General features: G+C 42.6%; 1 protein-coding gene across 1 annotated transcript in view; it reads left to right on the plus strand.

The window, feature by feature from the left end:
• Positions 1-331: 331 nt before the first annotated feature.
• Positions 332-19,758, plus strand: part of CNTNAP1 (contactin associated protein 1) — a gene marked incomplete at both ends in the record, with an annotated part of 53,083 nt that continues 33,656 nt past the window's right edge. The window contains 6 exons of the mRNA XM_083378994.1: positions 332-347; positions 1,171-1,404; positions 1,954-1,991; positions 3,011-3,191; positions 4,507-4,700; positions 19,340-19,487. Coding sequence (XP_083235120.1) covers positions 332-347; positions 1,171-1,404; positions 1,954-1,991; positions 3,011-3,191; positions 4,507-4,700; positions 19,340-19,487 — 811 coding nt within the window. The remainder of the gene's footprint in view (positions 348-1,170; positions 1,405-1,953; positions 1,992-3,010; positions 3,192-4,506; positions 4,701-19,339; positions 19,488-19,758) is intronic.

Consider the following 19,758-nt stretch of genomic DNA (forward strand, 5'->3'; position numbering starts at 1 on the left):
GTGTGGATACTAGCATGGGTGAACAATGGCCTTGGGAAGCACGTGAAATAAATTTTACTGCCCTGACTGGTCAAAATCTCACTTGAAAAGCCACCAATAGACCCAATATGTGGATTCTGACCACTTCCATAGTGGGAAACTTCTGTTTTAAAAACAGAAGATTTTGGTAAAAACTTTGGGAAGACTTAGGTGTGAACAACTCTGGTAGTTGAGCACCTTGGTATCCTTTTGATGGATTGGCCCAACCCCAGAATCCTCTGGCAAACTTTCCCCAACTGTCTACCTTATGGACCAATCTAACAGGTGCCACCCTCAACTGGAGTGCCCCAAGATGCACTTACTACTTGGTAAGAAGATGGAATGTGTAAGCTATAGGACTCTTGTTTATATGCTTAATAGATTTATTAGACTGCAAGCTGCATTAGAAATAATTACAAATCAAGGGCATTTAGAATTACATAATGCTGTTGCTTCTCTATATTACACTTACACAGGAACCTCCATTAGCCCGAGGCGAGAAGCACACATACAGAAAGATAAAGAAAATTAATTGGTCAAAATTAATAGGAAAATCTTACGCAAGGATGGAAAACGTGTACATGGATGGGATATATTGAAGGAGGGAATAAGGGAGTGTACAGGAATGATTGATGTCTTCCTTATGATGTAATGGCTCTGTTGTCTGATTTCCATTGGCTAACAAAGTTTATAAAGCAATGCTACCAACTTTCTAAGGTGTGGCACTTCTGGATGTAACTCTGTCAGCATTCGAGATTATTGGCCACCCAAGCTGCTTAATTTGATCAAATAAAGTGCTGCTTGATCAAGAAGTCTCTGCTTGGGTTATCTGATTAGATTGATATGATATCTCAAGATCAAGTAAGGGACTAGGACTTTACACTTATATAGAAGGTTTCCAGTTTTCCACATAACACTCTGCTTCCAAATATAATACTATATTGACTGGAATGATGACAAAATGCAACTTACTGGGAGGTCATTAGGCTCAGCACCCTACCCCAAAGCTGGGAAAGTTTAATTTTGTAGAGAAATATAGCACATGATATGAATAAGCCCTTACAAACTGGTTGGAAGACAATGTTCACGAAGAGCGCTTCTGAGCCACCGCAGAGTGCGCTTAATCCTAGCTAGCAAAAACTACTTCCCCAGGTACCCCTTGTGAGGTATACGCAGGCGCACCACCGCAGTGGAGCGCGTGTCTGGCTGCTCCGGGCAGCAGGCGACGGCTGGCGGAGCACACGTGGGTCGGCGGCCAGGCGGCTGGGCGTCGCAGAGAGCAGCGAGTCGTGCGGTGTTGCAGCTCCAGCATGGGTGGCAGCGGGCAGTTTTTAGTGATGCTCTTCGCGGCTTGCCTGCATCTCTACAACTGCAGCTGGTTTAAGCGTGAGTGTCCCGGGACGAAGCGCATCTGCTTTTAGCTGCATTGCGGCGGCAGCAAGGATCGGGCCGGGAGGAAAGGAAGAAATATTGCGGTGGGGAAGGGTGATCCTCAGGCATCTGTCCTTAGCGCAGGGGTGACTGCGGCGCATTTGAAGCAGGTGGGGATGCTGCCTTTTCACCAGCTGGTGGGATGCTCCTCAGAGACCTTGCTCCGCTAGATTGCTGAAGGGATCCGAAATAGGGTTCAGGCTCCCCTTGAAGAACGTATAGCTTCCTCCCTCTTCTGCCGAAGAGATAGGCAAGGAGTCTGATCTCGGGGCGGGGAAATGGGTGGATGGGATGAGTATTCCTGATAGCTGACCCGGTGGGGCTCAGGGTTGATGCTGACATTCTGGTCAAGCATTAGGAAAGGCCCTGAGGCTTTTCTGCCTTGGCCTCTCCTGTGCCAATAGAAACCAATAAAAGGTGTGCCCCAACATTCCAGAGATGGTTTGCAGGGCACTAGGGTTTATATTGGTTTGCCCTCACCCTTCTCTTTTACATCAACTCCAGGCTTTTTGCAGCAAGTGACGACTGTCAAATGTGTGGAGGTATAATTTCTATCACCTGTGCTAGTTATGGAGAATGGTTCTTGCAATGTTAGCTGTAGTCCCGAAATGTCTTGGTTTGGGAAGGAGTGCTGTGAATTCTTTATCAATATTGGTTACAAAGGATCTTTTAAAACATTAGGCCTGTTCTGAAGCCCTAGTTGGCAGCTTCCCTTTCCCATACTCTTCCTATTTGCCCAAGCTCTGCAAAATGGTAAGCATTCCTGGACCATTTCTTTTCTTCCCTTCACTGAGCATCCTATGTTGATACTTCTGTTGACTTTGCAGTACTTCACTTTCAAGGCATTTGTTGGAAGGAGGAGACTTTTGTGCCAGTTTTTGCAGAGGAGGACTTGATTCTACGCAGTTCAAGCAAATTTAGAGTGTGGGAGAAGGATCAGATGGCCACCTACTTGTGTTTGATCCCCTCACATGTGTCAATCTGCCATTATTCTCTTTCTCTCTCCATGATAACACCTTGCTACCTCCTTTTCTGATATCTCATAGATAGGCAGGAGAGAGGGATGAGAAAAGAATTCCTCATTTTGCTCTCCCGCAGATAAAGACAAGAGCAGAGCCTGACAAGAGCAGAGCCTGCAAGGGCGTGTCAGCCACTCTCTGCAGTAGGAGAGGACGAGGGAAAACAACCAGGAGAAGAGGGAGGGAGGGAGGGAGGGAGGGAGGGATGGACAGCACAGGTACTGGATAGCTGGATGTTGTTTCACCATCACAGACAGACATAAACCCTTGCTTTCAAACAAATTATTTTGTTTCTTCTCCCACTGATTTGTACAAAAAGTATTATATGGGGCATGCTTCATTCTTGAGGAAATCTATATTGTAGTGCAATGTAATGACAGACTAAAAAGTAAGTCTCCTTCAAGTTGTGCTTGACACCTACTGATTTCATGGATACATTTATGTACTTTTCTCTGCAGCAGTATGGGAGTGGAGCCCATGGCCACTTTTTGGGATTTTTTTTTATTTCCCAATCTTGCCTGCAGCCTGGTTTTCTTGGTTAGATCGAAATACTCACCACTCTCAACCTAATTGGCTTCTGGCTTGGCCAGAAAGATGAATTATTTCCATTTTCATCTGTAGGTCGCTGTGATTATGAATTGGTTGGGCCTCTCTATGTTTGGAATCTTGGTGCATCTTCTCACTCTAGCATCTTCCGTGCTGCTACATTTGGTCGGATTTATGGTAAGTTAAACATGAATAGGCAGAATTCCTGCCTCTCCCACCCCGCTAATTCTCTCTAGTTTAACATTGCTATAATATACAGCTAAATTAATTCTGTATTACAGATTTCAAAAAGTTCAAAGGAGATTCACAAGCAAAACATGATGACATAATTTATCCTTCTATTTTCATATATGTGCAAAAGTCAAAGATCCACCATAATAAGACAAAAATCTAACCTTTTAGGATTGAGGGCTTTCAATAACAATTTTCTAGCAGTTGTTTTCTAGCTACTTTTGCTTTGCTTCTTCTGATAGCAGGAATAACTAAACAAATCAGGAAGCCTCCATCTTAGAATTACTATATTGAGAAGTATGGCTGTTCTTTTTGTGTGTGTGTGCCTTCAAATCAGTGTGGACTTCTGGCAGCTGCCCATATAAATCCTTCCAGTTTTTTGGGCAAGATTTCAGAAGTGGTTTGCTATTGCATCCATTCTAGAACTGAGAGAGAGTGACTGACCCAAGGTCATCCAGCTTGCTTTGTGTCTAAGGCAGGGCTCATGATCTAGACAGATGCCTTAACTACTACACTAAACTGGTTCCACTGTTTTCCTAGCAAGCCTGAATTGGGAACCAAGGACAAACCTTTTGCAAATGTGCCTTGTGAAGAGACATGAATCAGGCATCATGGTCTAGAATTAATGAAAAACAAACCATGAATAAAAGTTCTCTGGTTTGTTTAGTTGCTTTGCTTACAGCAGGAGTAGTCAAGCAGAAGATACCAGCATACTTGATCAATCGTTGTGATTGCTTGTTATTGACTCAGAACTCCAGACAACAACTGATTCACTTTGTGGCCATGACTCTCTATACCTTTCCCAGAACCTGATAGGGTTAAAACAATGGTGCCTTTGACATCATTCATTATGGATATTGATGACTTCGGCACTTTACTATGCACCATATTTCCATGGCACCTGGTAGAAATCCAGGAAGGTCCTTCCAAACTTTCCCCCAGCCTCCGTTTGTTTGCTGGACTGGGTGGACACAATTATCTGACTTTTTTTTAGAGGAAAAGTAAGATTTAAATATAATATATTTTTTCATTGGTCTCTCATACATTATTTGTGCTGCTAATCAGGGAAGTAGGATTTGGTGTTTGCTCTGAGCTCTTTTAGGTAAGGGGATATTGTGTTGATGAGTAATTCTTTAGAATGCACAAACTAATGGCAAAGAGTTTTGAATGGCAGCATATATGTACTCTATCAGGAATATAGCTTCTACTTCTATCCCAAGTTGTTTCCTCTATATCTCTCTGTTCATATTATGTTGTACAGGTGCGGGTGGTTGGTCACCAGATCCTCAAGACAAGCATCCGTGGCTCCAGATTGATCTGACAAGGAAAGCACATATAAAAACCATTGCTACTCAGGGGACCTTCAACACCTACAATTGGGTGACACGCTACATTGTCCTCTATGGTGATCATCCCAGCAATTGGAAGCCTTATTTCCAACAGGGGAGCAATTGGGTAAGAGACAAGTTGTGACTTCTGCCCTCAAATGGCGAATTTCAAGCAGACATGTAATCCTGATTTGGACTGGATGCCATCAGAAATATTCTGTGGTCCTCCAGGGTAAAATGATATTCCATCATGACTGACTGAAAATCTGGATTTGACTAAAGTTTCAGGAGCGGTAATTATGATGAGCTTTGGTAGTGTGTTGTGTTTTTTATACCCTTCTAATTTCTTATCTTCCCATAAATTTGTTTTCCATCTTTTTAGTCATTTTCTTAAAAATCTTTTACTTATTGTACCTTTCATTTATTGTGGCTGCTATTTGTTTGTCAGCTTTGTTTCCCTGTCTTGTTTTGGTCCTACCATGTTTTTTTTAACCATGTTAAAGCATTTTTTTCTATTCTGTTTTGTTCTGCTTTTTAAAATGTTAGCAATTTTATTATAATCAGATCTACGAAGCTGACTCAATGAGGTCTTATTGTGGCACATGGGTCAAATATTTAGTTTCTGATGAGGTGGGAATTTAATTTGACGCATGCTGACATTATATTATGATAGAACATATATAATCAATCTTGTTAATATCATGAAATGTGTTGTTTTTTCACTACCTGAAGACATAAAGACTAGTAACCTGCATGTATCTAAGATTACAATTCCCATTATCTCTTTTATGCAGCCACCCACAGTGACAGTGCAAAACATAATCTTTGCAGGAAGTGGCCTGCAAATTTTACAAGCATTTATAATTAATTCAAGAAAGAAGTCACTTAATTTTCCTGTTAATCTAAACCATATTTTATAGTTAATCCAGTACTTTTCTAGTAAGTCATGCTACAGTATAATATTGTGGTTAGATTATGAACCTAAAATAAGAGAGATCCAGGGTCAAGTTGAAATTCCATTACAGCAGTCTATATTTCTTAGCCAATTTTTTCACAGGATTGTTATGAAAATAAATTGGAAGAGGAAGCACTATCCCTACCACTTGTTGATATAAATCATCAAGTGATACACAGTTTGAGACAGTTAAGCTTAAAATTTTTATTTTGTTTCAGGTTCCTTCTCCTTCCAGGTTCTATTCAATAAAATGGCTGTACCAGACTGAATGTAACCTGCTTTTCTGTTTCCAGAATGAGATTCTAGAATCTGGCTTAATGCCACACAGAACAAGAGTAGACAATTTTTTGTGTTTGAGACTGCATGTTTTGTTTTAATAATAGTTTGTATTAAAATTTAAAATTACAAAGATAAAAAACTAATGCAAACTAAGGAAAATAGAAGCAATAAAAATGCAAAAAAGAGAAAAAAGAAGGGGATCATCACATATCTCATCTTTTATCTACTACCAAATAATAAAACTTCATCTTTAATTTGTAATTAATAAAATCCATTGAGAACTACTAGAACTACTAGAAATAACTATAATGATAACTATATACTGGTAGTCCTTGACTTATGACAGTAATTGAGCCCCAAATTATGGACATCAAGCAGGTTATCATGTGGTTGTGACTGATTTTATGACTTTTTTTGTGACAGTTAAGTGAACTGTTAATGATCACTTAAGTGGTCATTAAGGGAACCTATTGTCTGTTTCTTGCTGCAAATTGGAGGTAATGCCAGTTTTCCAGCAAAAAAAGACATAAATTGCAGTCACGTGACTTGGAATGCTGCCAATAGATGCCAGTTGCTAAGCGCTAAAATGCAATCATGTGACTAGGGGTGTGTGTTGGAACTTCGAATCTGAGTCACAAGTACCATTTTTTAGTTTTGTTTTAACTACAATGGTTGTTAAGTGACTGTTTTGTAAATCAAGGACTACCTATACATACTTTAAACCAGTAAATCAATTTCATAATTCTTTACACAATATCTTGTCATTTTTTCTAAAACTGGAAAGGAAAAAACCCATAACTATAAACAATTTTTAAAACCTAATTATTGAAAATTAAAAAAATGATTGAGAACTACTAGAAACAACATTGAAAATATTAATCTTTAATGATGTCCCACAAATTAACATGTTACCATCTTTCTTAATCTTTTCTCAATTATGATAGCTTATTACTTTCACCTAATATACAAAGCTTTGTTTTCCCCCTATCTTATCTATAAACAAATCATTCAGTCCTGCTGTCAGACTGCAAGTTTCAAAAATATTTTTTTCATCCTCTGAAGGGTGCAAAGATATGGGAATGAGGTAATGTCACTGTAAGGTTGGGTTCTCCTTCATTTTTTTTAAAATTCCATTTATATCCCGCCCTTCTCCGAAGACTCAGGGCGGCTTACAAGCTTAGCAGTAGCCTTCATTCTATGTATATGCCTGCTTATTAGGGCTTTCACACACACACCCAAGCGGCATTATTACAAAGTCAGCTTAATTGCCCCCAACAATCTGGGTCCTCATTTTACCTACCTCGGAAGGATGGAAGGCTGAGTCAACCTTGAGCCTGGTGGGACTCGAACCTGCACTAATTGCAGGCAGCTGGTGCATATTTATTTCCTCCCTCGGTATATTAGGAACAATAGAGGATTCATAGTCCTATTTTTAATGGGTAAAATTTGGTAAAACCTGACTTTTTAATTTAAAAGTCAGCCTATCAGTCTGAAAAAAATGGAGCTTATAATTCATAGTTATTTTATATGACATGTTACCACTATTTTGAAGCCACTGGCAATATCCTACCTAGGCAGTACTAAAATTGAATACACATTTATAACGTCATCTATTCCACAGAGATTTTTATCATGTAGTATTAGTACTGGGACTACCATTGCTTATGTTTACAATCCTTTGTCACTTGCTACTCTCTTCCTTCTCTCTCATGATCCATTCTTAACTTTGCATTACGCAACAGAATATTAATCTGATTTAGGAGATCAAATGCTGTTTTCTTTCGATGACGCTAAGTTGATCTGTTGAGAAGTGTATCTCACTTCATTCTAGAAGTTTGTATAAATGTGAAGGCTGTTACTTCTCTGAAATTTTTTACTACTTTTCCTTTTAGTAACTGAGTATGATAAATCCTTCTGATCGTATAATTTAATTTTTCTAAATTAAACAATCCATGATTGTTACTGAAGTGGAATCATCAGACCTGCCCCACTCTATACAAAGAAAGACCCTTGACTCCATTAGGTTGAAGCAAAAGGTTTTTTTTTTTTACTAAAGGTGTTGGTTGCAGTGAAGTCAGGCTAACTCTAAGGTTTTCCCACATGAAAAAGATACAAAAAAAGTTTCTTTCTTCCCTCTGACCAGTCTGTGTTTTGCCAGTTGGAGCTCACCAAGATGTTATGAGAACAGAGAGATGCTGTGGGTAATTCCTTTCTCAGGGTGCATGGCCTTGGTGCCTCTGGTACAAACCGGTTCTGAGCTTCATCACTTGTCATCCCCCCTTCCTATTTCCCAATACACAATGGTATTGCCCATTTGTCCCACTCACACTCCTCCCTCCAGCCTTTGATGGCAGGAACTGGCAGAACCACAATGTAAAAAAGATGTCGAGACTCTAGAAAGGGTACAGAGAAGAGCAACAAAGATGATTAGGGGGCTGGAGGCTAAAACATATAGGGAACGGTTGCTGGAATTGGGTATGTGTAGTTTAACGAAGAGAAGGGTGAGGGGTGACATGATAGCAGTGTTCCAATATCTCAGGGGCTGCCACAAAGAAGAGGGAGTCAAGCTATTCTCCAAAGCACCTGAAAGCAGGACAAGAAGCAACGGATGGAAACTAGTCAAGGAGAGAAGCAGCATAGAACTAAGGAGAAACTTCCTGACAGTTAGAACAACTAACCAGTGGAACAACCTACCTCCAGAAGTGGTGAATGCTTCAACACTGGAAGTTTTTAAGAAGAGACTGGACAGCCATTTGTCTGAAATGGTATAAGGTTTCCTGCCTGAGCAGGGGGTTGGACTAGATGACCTCCAAGGTCCCTTCCAACATTATTATTATTATTATTATTATTATTATTATTATTATTATTATTATTATTATTATTATTTATTACCTGACAGAGTTTCTTAAAATCAGTCTAGTGGTAAGTTTCTTTCAAAAGTTATAACTCAGATGCATAAATGTCAATCATTAATTGTAACACTTGCCTATCCTGCACTTAAGGCATGGATAGGCTTTGCTTTATAACTGAATAGAATGGATCTTCCTGTAAGAGAAGAACCTTTGAAGGTTGTGGATAATGGGAGTTGATTGTAATGTGAGTAAAACGATGCTTCATTGCACACTGCAAATGCTTTTCATGTGCGGTACTACCTGTTAATAGAGATTATCGAAACCTTCCTATTTAGCTACTGTGTTTTAAAAACATAGCTATATTTTATTTTATTTTATTTAAAACATTTATATAGCCAGTGTATTATGTCTTCTATGATCAGGGCCTTGACGAGGCAAAGAGGCTTGTGTGGGTGGTCACATAGCAAGAAGAACTGATGGCAGGCAGACCAAGGCAATCATAGAATGGATCCCACTTGATAAAAAGTGTCCATGAAAGAGTCCTAAAACAAGATGGATCAATGACATCAGCAAGTATTGTGGGCCCAATTGGCAAAAGGAAGCTCAGGACTGCATTGGTTGGAAACATGCAGAAGAGGCCTTCATCCTGCAGTGGATAGACAATGGCTAAAATTGATGATGATAATATTATATAGCTTGTAAGATTGCCCATGCTTGCAATATTGAGATACTTGGAAAAATAATCTATAATAACTATGACTTCCAAGTTCATAAATAATACTTTAATTTATTATCTAGGACAGGGCTTTTCAACCAGTGGTATGGGTACCACCTGTGCTACATTGGCATCTGGCAGGTGGTACGCGACCATTCTAGAAAAGTGGTAGCAGGGGAGGGGAATGAGCTGAAGTGGCAGCACCACAAAAGCCTGAGCAAGAGACGGCTGGAGCTACAGGGCTGTCAGGGCTCAGTGGAAGCACCAGGATCAGCAACAGTTTCCAGCTGGAGCTCAGCGCTGATCCTGGCACTTCTGAGCCCAGAAGAAGCGCCGATCAGCTGGAATGTTGCAGCATCTCCAGGGTCTTGTGATTTACATTCAGATGCTCTGCAACTGATTCATATTTATGATGGTCACAGTGTCCCAGGCTCATGTGAAGTGACCAAAACCTTCTGCAACCACCCAGCAGATGGGGTGGGGAATAAAAACCAAACACCCCTCCAACCCACCCCCGCTGCCAATCCTCAACAGAAATGCTCACAACAATGAAAACCTCAGACAGGAGGAAGAGCACCGCCAGGTGGGCAGACAGGTGTCTTGCTCGGCTGTGGCTTGGGGGTCACTTTTTTCAGGGCCATTGTAACTTCGAACAGTCAGTAAGCAAACTGTTGTAAGTTGAGGACTACCTGTACTTCATCACTTTTTTCCTTTTTTTTTTTTTGGTCATCAAGTTTTTGATACCTTGCTAGGCGACTGATGGTACTCGGATGTTGCCATATCCTAAAAGTGGTACAATGGGTGAAAAGGTTGAAAAGCCCTGATCTAGGATCTGTTTGGCATATGTTTGATTATCAGTGTTTTTTTTAACTGACAATTATTTTTTTGGCAAAAATCATAGCCAATTACAAATATTTTAAAATGTGGATTTTGCTATCAAAACTCTAGTGTTGCACGTCCTCTGTTTTTAGTAATCTGGCCTCATTACATTTTTTCTGGTACTTATAATGTCCTAGTAGAGATAACAATTTGGACAGCATCAAGAACTAGACTTGGCCGATGATAGGCAAAGAATTCAGCACTGTGTGTGTGTGATGGCTAATCATTTTATATACAATTTAATATTGTTTGCTTCTTTGGACCAAACATCTCTGCTTCTTCCAAAAACAAAGCATCTTTTACTTCAAATGTTTTGCCTGGATGATATTTTGCATGAAGATTATATCTCATCCTAGAGAACTGTTGCTTCAAACAATCTGCTCATGTTAATCCTCAGTAAGACTAGATGAACATGTAATCCATGAAAACTGAAATTTCCTCCTAGTGTTCAATGAGTGCAGACATTTCCTTTCGGAGCAGCTAGATCAGGGGTGTCAAAATGCCGGTCCATGGCCCAGATGCATCATGCGGAAGCCGTGCCCACCCCAGCTCCAGCAAGGGAAAAAACATTATGATACGTCATGACACATCACGTGATGCAGTGAATTTGACATCCCTGAACTAGATAGTACTAGAAATACTTGATATGCAGTTGTTCCTACCAGCTCGTCCTTTACTCCTATTTCCACCTCTGATGGCTTACACCAGAAGTGAGCTACTTGCCCTGAGAGCTTCCCCACTCTCTCAGAGATGGCCATCAGACCTACGCCGCCGTTTCCTTAATGACGGGTCCTGGGACCCCGAGAGGTGGCATGGCGCCAAGAAGAGGCTCTTGGGTTTTCTTTTAAAATTTTTTGAAGGGTTAGGGAGGGGGGAGGGTCAGGCCCAGCAAATCGAGGGGAAGATCCCACCGGACCTGTCTCAGCCTAAGTTGGCCAATGGTCGCGGCAATATGAGGGCCAAGGAGAGTCTTGTAAACCAGGGGGATGGGACAGGGATACCGATCCCCACAGTAATTGGGAATGGCAGCAGATGGAGGAGCAGAGGGTCATATCGTATTCTGAGATCACGCCCACGCTATCTTCTTGCTGTGGCGCGCTCTGACCCTCTGGCTCCCGCTTGCTGCCCTGGGGAAGAGGGAGGTCTGACTCCTGAGCTCAGGCTGATCTATTTTAATGCCAGGTCTGTTGTGAATAAAGCTCCCCTCATCCATGACTTGATCGAGGAGGAAGGCGCAGACCTGGCATGCATCACGGAAACCTGGCTGGGCCCAGAGGGAGGGGTCCCTCTGACTGATTTATCCCCTCCAGGTTTCCGTGTGCTACATCAACCTCGAGCTCAGGGTAGGGGAGGTGGCGTGGCGATCGTTATCAGAGAGACCCTCCATCCGCGGGAGGCCACTGCCCCTCAGATAGACGGATGTGAATCCCTCCTCTTAAGGTGGGGTCCTGGTGGTCAGTTGGGTCTACTTCTGGTATACCTCTCTCCAAGCTGCACAGCAACGGTTCTACCCAAGCTACCTGACGCCATCTCAGGATTGGCGGTCGAATTTCCAAAGCTTATGGTACTGGGAGACTTTAATCTACCTTCCCTGGGCAGTGCATCAGAAGTGGCCCGAGAGTTCATGGCCTCCATGACGGCCATGGACCTTACTCAAATTACTCAGGACCCAACTCACGAGGGAGGAAACATGCCGGATCTAATTTTTGTCTCTGGGCAGTGGCTAAATGGGCTGGGTGGGGTTACTCCAACATCACAACCCCTTTCATGGACAGACCACTACCTCCTGCGGTTGGGCCTCCGTCACGTCACCCCCCGATGTCAGGAAGCGGAACCGACCAGGTGGTTCCGCCCCAGGCGCCTGATGGACCCAGATAAATTCCAGATGGCGCTTGGACCGATTCCCACCTCCCTCTCCCACAACCCGGTCGAGTCCTTAGTTAATGCCTGGCAACAGGCTGCTTCGGAGGCGCTCGACCGCGTTGTCCCTTTGCGGCCTCTGACCCGGCGCAAGTCCCGACTCCTTGGTTCTCCAAGGACCTGCGGGAGATGAAGCGCCAGAGAAGGGGCCTAGAGAGCATTTGGAGAGCCAGTCGGTCTGAGTCTGACCGAACACAGTTAAGATCCTTTTCTAGATCCTATCTTGTGGCAATGAGGGTGGCAAAGCGCGCCTACTTCACCACCCTCATTGCGTCCGCAGATAATCGCCCGGCCGCCCTATTTAGAGTGGTCCGCTCCCTTTTAAGTCAAGAGACTTAAAATTCTCTAATTTTTTTATTGCACTGATGTTCTCAATTTTCATTTTATCTTGATTTATGTACTTATTATATGTTTTATTGTGAGCCGCCCTGAGTCCTTCAGGAGATAGGGCGGGATATAAATCCCATCAATAAATAAATAAATAAATTCAATTGGAGTTAATAAACATATTCCATGTAGGAAAATCTAGATCTTTCTAATCTGCCAGAGTCCACAAGAAGCATCAAGCAATAAAAATATCTGAGCTTCTCAAAAATATATTAAAAAAATCATTTACAAGGATATCCTCCTTTTACAGGTCTATGAATATATGAATTGTGTCACATTTCTTGAGCATTGGTGCTATTCATGGACACCAGTCTGTGTTCTGAAATTGTGTTCAATCATTCTTATTTATTAATTTGATCTCTATAGCCACCTATCTCACGTATATGACTCTGGGCAGCTTACAATAAAATAGATACAATAAAATAAATATTTGTTTTCATTGTTTTAACTACTTTATAGTTTTAGAATTGTAAGCCACCCATAGTCACTTGACTGAGATGGGCACCTATAGAAATTGAATAAATTAATAAATAAAAATAAAATGAAATTTGAAATATGAAATAAAAATACATAACAGCTAAGCATCATAAAATAAGCACAAACAAAATTAAAAAAGTATTCTCGGTCATACTTTGAGGCACCAGGCACAGGTACAAACCCAAGCTTTTAGGGCCTTGTGAAAGGCCAGGAAGGAGTAATATAATCTCAGGTGGAATGATGGAATAATCTTCTATAAAGTGGTGTCATGGCAGAAAAGACTCCTTCTGAGCCTTGCCAGCTCTTGGTACATCTACTCTAGTGTGGCTTTACTTTGTAAAGAACAGCAATGACATTTTAGTTTATAGAATGCATAGGGCAGTGATGGCGAACCTTTTAGAGACCGAGTGCCCAAACTGCAAACTAAACCTCACTTATTTATCATTGGGTGCTGGATGGGCGTGGCCTACTGGGTGGGGGTGGCTGGCATGGGCGTGGTCTACTGGGTAAGTGTGGCCAGCTCGACGTCACTTGTGTAAGGGGCACTTGTGCTGGGCTGAGCAGGACTGGGGCAGATCTGAGGGTCTCCAGCAGAGGTGGGATGGGACTGGGGCGAGTGCCAGGGCATGGTCCACTGGAGGAGCCTCACTGATATTAAAGGTGGTGGGGGAAGAGATGATATTAAAGGGGAGTGAGGAGTGCCTGCACTTTATCATTAAAACTACCCTTTAATTTCAACTCGTGAAATAGCTCTGCAGCCTTACATTCAGGCACCAGAAGCATTTTCCAGGCCTCTGGAGCTCACATCCATGGGCTCACGGCGAATTTGGGGCATGCAAGTGGCCCAATCCGCTCTTTGGAGGCCTAGAAAATGCTTCTGCTGCCTGGATCTAGGGCTGCATAGTGATTTCACGCACACCCCACGGCCGATCTGGGCAGCAGAAGCATTTTCCAGGCCTCCGGAGCCCAGATCCGGCTGCTGGGGCACCGCAAAAATTGCTCCAGAGGCTTACCTGGACTTGTGCTGGCAGCTGCCTCCCACCATCCAGCCCGGATCTGCCCAGCAGCTCTTGCAGCTGCTCCCTGACTCTCACTGCAGAGAGAAAGAGAGCGAGACCGCAGGCATACTTGGAGAGGTGGAGGGGAGCAGCCTGGCCCTGCCTCCCTCCAGGGCGATGGTGTGCATGACCAAAGGGACGGCTCCGCGTGCTGCCTGTGGCATGCATGCCATAGGTTCGCCACTACGGGCATAGGGAGTAGTTTCTTGGAGGGAAACGTATGGTTATGCAAGCACCATGGAGAGTTACTTCCTCATGACACTAGGACACTTCAATAGATTCCTGAGCCCATAAGATTGATTAACTGTCAGTAGCATGTATTTTTAATATTGTTTGAATACTGTCTCTAGAGTACTACTGGCAATATCAAGCTTTGCTTGCTTGATCTGCAGGCAATGTAATAGGAGATGAAGCAAGTCCTAGAAATATTTATAGATGAATTCTGAATCCATTTTTGTCAGCCTCACCAGGTGAATCAAGGCGGAAAATCAACTCTGCAGAAAGCTAAACATACTTTTTAATTAATATTGGCTGGCTATAGCAGAATCTTGCAAGTCTGATTGTGCTCTACCTCCTTTTTCTTCTCTATAATTTAATGAATTAGAGATATCTGCCTGATTCATTTTCAAATGCAGTATTAGTCTTGTTCTGGACTTAAAAATGGTTTTAGCCCCTTTTGCCCTGAAGTAAACTCCCTGGGTTTTTTTGACAAATTTCTCTTCCTTCCTCTTCACACAGTTTTATACGTTTTTGACTTAGCTTTTAATGCATACTCCACAATCATAGATTTATAAAGATGCTTCCTGTGACTTGGCAGAAACATACATGCATACAATTACTCTCCCAAATAAGTGCTCAATGGATCTGTTTTTTTCTGCACTCTTTCACTGCTCAAATACAACATAATTTGTTCCATATTCTTACATTTATGACACTTAGCAATCATACAGACATATCCTAACCCTTTTTATGTATCTTTTGCCCAATAAGTATCCCTCATGCCCTTAAATTGGATAAATATAGTGCCTTAATCATGAGGTTTTCTTGCCTGGGTTCTTATCAGCATTCCTTTTCATACTAATTTGGGTGGCTAGTGCAATGTAGCGGGGTTAAGGACCACAAAGAGACAGCAGGCTTGTAGTTGAGAACCTTTATTTCGTGAGGAACCGGACAGCTGACAGTGTGTTGGGGATGCCCTTTTATACCCCAGCTGGCGGACCTTAGCCCAATCCGGGTAGCGTATTTTCCCGCTGCAGATGCTAGACCCAATCAGCAGTGGCCGGTTTGACAGCTAGGAGCTGTCAACCGGTTGCTGTGCCTGCGTGGTATCCGGTAGCCGCTTTGTCAGCTGAGAGCTGTCAAAGCTGCTGCGCGTGCACCGTCCGCTGTCGGCAGTCTTTGACAGCTGGTAGCTGTCAAACTGCCATGTGTGCGCTGTCAGTATTTTACCTCATAACCTTTAAACATATTAACATGGTGTAACTTAACAAGTATAACATCTTAGCACATAACACCGCTTACCCCTCCCCTGAACTGGTGGGTAATTACGTAGTTGTCTTAACTTGTATTGCTGTGGGACCACTCGTAGTCTTTTATGTAAGCGGGGGGTCTTCTCATTCAGCTGGAACGACAGAGGGTTGTCCCTGTATTCTGTTCCCCTCCCCCTTGACCAGGAGGAGAAGGTGGTTGTATTGGTCCGGCCCCCAGGACCCTGTGGTTTAAGTCGTTTTGTATAGGCATCGCCGGGTCAGTGCTTTGGGGTGTGTAATTTGAGATGGAAGGGATTGGCTGCCCCAGTGTCTCGCTATTCCCTTCAGATTGGTTTTGCACTGTCCGCTTCCTTAGCTGATCGATATGCCGTCATATGTGGCAGCCCTTGCCAGTGTCAATGATATATGATAAGGGTCCAGTTTGTTCAGTTACAACCCCTTGGAGCCATTTGTTCCCTCCCCCATAGTTCCTTGCCCATACCAACTGACCGTTGGCAAAGGTCCTTTGAGGGATGGGTTGTTCCACTTCAGCTGCCACCCTAGCGAGGTGCATTCTGTCCAGCCTGGTTACGAGGCGCTGTTCCCATCGTAGTTCAGCTGGAGATTTCCCAGTGGCCGTGCAAGGGGTGAAGTTTTGGGCTAATAAAAATTGGGCCAAACGACGGTGCCAGTTTCCCCTGATGATTTTGCGTAGTGCATCTTTTGTAGATTTCACCATAACTTCAGCCAAGCTGTTAGACGATGGATGGAACAGGGCAGAAGTGACGTGCCTAATAGAGTTCTCCCTGGTGAAAATCTGGAAATCATGAGAGGTAAATTGGGGCCCATTATCTGAGACCAGAGTGTCGGGGAGGCCATGAGTGGCAAAAAGCCCCCTTAGTACTTGTACAGTAGCAGCAGTGGTGGTGCTACTCATAGGGATGACCTCCAGCCATCTAGAATAGCTGTCCACCACAATTAGGAATACTTGTCCCTGGAAGGGCCCCACAAAATCTAAGTGTACCCTGGACCATGGATTCCTGGTTGCTTCCCATTTGTGGACTGGGGCCTGAGGTTGACAGAGATAGCACCCTGCCACATGTGATTCTAGAATGGGAAGTGGCTAATTACAAATTAAAGGTTTTGCAATCCAGTTCTCATATTGCATAGATCCCTAACATGATGTAGCTTAATATAATTCTGAGGCAGTCCATTATAGGTGGCTCAGGAAGCTATAATTTTAAAAATCCTTATATAGTATTATATATGAGCACAGTCTAGAATTTTAACCATGGATGATGGCTTGCATCCTTAGATTGCAATATGTGTATGTGTGTGTTTCTGGGTCTGTCTGTATGTGTATCTTTGTGTGTATAGGTGTATAAAAATATGATGGATGCATGCAATGTATGAACTCAATATGAAAGAAGATTCTCTAGGAGAGGGCTTTTCAACCTTTTCACCCATTGTACCACTTTTAGGATATGGCAACATCCAAGTACCACTGGTCACCTACCAAGGTGTCAAAAACGTGATGACCAAAAAAAAAAAAAAAGGAAAAAAGGGATGAAGTACAGGTAGTCCTCGACTTACAACAGTTCGCTTAATGACTGGAGTTACAATGGCACTAGAAAAAGTGCTCCCCAAGCCACAGCCGAGCAAGTCACCTGCCTGCCCGCCTGGCGGCACTCTTCCTCCTGTCTGAGGTTTTCATTGTTGTGAGCATTTCTGTTTAGGATTGGCAGGGGTGGGTGGGATGGGGGGGTGTTTGGTTTTTATTCCCCCCATATACTGGGTGGTTGCAGCAGGTTTTGGTCACTTCACATGAGCCTGGGACACTGTGACCATCATAAATATGAATCAGTTGCCAAGCATCTGAATGTAAATCACAAGACCCTGGAGATGCTGCAAGATTCCAGCTGATCGGCGCTTCTTCTGGACTCAGCAGAAGCGCCAGAATCAGCATCGAGCTCCAGCTGGAGCCTGGCGGTGATCCTGGCGCTTCTACTGAGCCCTGACAGCCCTGCAGCTCCAGCCATCTCTCGCTCAGGCTTGTGCGGTGCTGCCGCTGGTTCAGCTCATTCCCCTCCCCTGCTACCACTTTTCTAGTATGGTCGTGTACCACCTGCCAGGTGTCAATGTAGCACAGGTGGTATCCGTACCACTGGTTGAAAAGCCCTGCTCTAGGAGCTGCTATTACTTTTGGAATTCTCTTCAAGTACTGATTTACTACAACAAATCTTAGCAGACGTAGTTACTTTTCATACTATAGGCTTGTTTGGAATAACAGAGTAACAATAGCACTTAGACTTAAATATCACCTCATAGTGCTTTAGGGCACTCTCTGGGTAGTTTATAAAATCACTATATTGCCCTCAACAATCTGGGTCCTCATTTTACTGACCTTGAGTCAACTTTGAGCCCGTCAGGATCAAACTCCTGGCTGTGGGCAGAGTTAGCTTGCAGTACTGCATTCTAACCACTGTGCCATCAGGGCTTCTAAGTAGAACAGACTATTAGGGATACCAAGTCTGACCTTGCTTCCTGCAGGAATCTGATCTAATCTTTGTTCTTGACAAAGGGGTCTCCAGTTTCTGAGCAGACCCAATTCAAGCATATCCCATAAAACACTCTGAGATTTAGCCAGGCAGGCATATGTGGGAAAATCCAAACCTTCCCTTTCTACAGGGTGAACACCCAGGGTGGGACTCAGGGGGATATAGAAAGCAGGTTTAAAATTTTAAACTATGTCTACTTTAATGAAGAGAAGGACGAGGGGGGACATGATAGCAGTGTTCCAATATCTCAGGGGCTACCACAAAGAAGAGGGAGTCAAGCTATTCTCCAAAGCACCTGAAAGCAGGACAAGAAGCAACGGCTGGAAACTAGTCAAGGAGAGAAGCAACCTAGAACTAAGGAGAAACTTCCTGACAGTTAGAACAATTAACCAGTGGAACAACCTGCCTCCAGAGGTGGTGAATGTTCCAACACTGGAGGTTTTTAAGAAGAGACTGGACAGCCATTTATCTGAAATAGTATAGAGTTTTCTGCCTGAGCCGGAGGTTGGACTAGAAGACCTCCAAGGTCCCTTCCAACTCTATTCTGGTTGTTGTTGTTGTTATTATTTTTATTATTATATATTTGCCACCTTGAAACAGATTTTTTGCTAGTTTGTGTGTGAAGAGAGTAAGAAAGAGGATTAATTCTAAAAAAAAATCAGTTTTCATTTGAACTCAAGAGTAAATTATTAATATTAATTTGCTGCTTAATAGTTTTGAGAAGAAAGATGCAATGATTAAAGATAGATCTTCCTTCCTTTCCTTTTTTTGCTCTACCCAATATGTATTAAAATAAATTATTCAACCCAAAACACATTCGGTTCTTGTTGTTCCTTTGCTATAATGAATTTAATACACATGGAAAACTTATTTTAGAATCTGTGAAAGACTTTTGTGATGAGAATGAATTATACGTATAAGGAGATACCGTAAAGTGAGAAATTTATTCCTTTTAGTTCATTGTATTAAACTGCATCTGGCTATAACAGCTGGCACAAGCCCTTCCCTAAGTGACTATCCATATCTTTTATAAGTTGGATTTTGGGGCTGCATGTGAAGTATGAGTTGTTTCTTACCTCTTGTTGGTCTCTGATTCCTCCACCCCCACCCCCCATTTGTGAAAACCAAGATTTCTTATGCAATATTAGAAGTCCAAGCTTTTTTAGCCACATCCAGAGTAGCATTTCCAACTCTCGCTTTTCTTTTTTCTGACCTAGACATTTTTTGGCAATGTCAATTCTAGTGGTGTGGTCAGCCATGACCTACATTACCCCATTTTGGCTCGCTATCTCCGGATCATTCCTGTGGCTTGGAACCCACAGGGCGCTATTGGCTTACGAGTAGGCCTTTATGGATGTTACTATGGTAAGTAATTCTGCTGAGAATAATGTCCTTTAGCTGAAGTTTGGAAACAAAAAATGGCTGGAAATGTGGAAGGTGTAAGGCAAAATTTATTCTCACCCCCTCCCTTTTTATGAAAAGTGAAGTGAGAGGGATGCAAGTGGAATTTGAAGTGCCTTTTTTCTGTTTACATTACTTAGGGAGAGAGTAGCTAAAAGTAATATATGAAACAGATCAGCCTTTTGTGCTAGAAATGCAAAAATATCTTTAGAGAAATTATTGAAACACCTTTTCA

This window comes from Vipera ursinii (genome assembly GCF_947247035.1).
Source record: "Vipera ursinii genome assembly, chromosome: Z".
NCBI classification, from domain to species: domain Eukaryota; kingdom Metazoa; phylum Chordata; class Lepidosauria; order Squamata; family Viperidae; genus Vipera; species Vipera ursinii.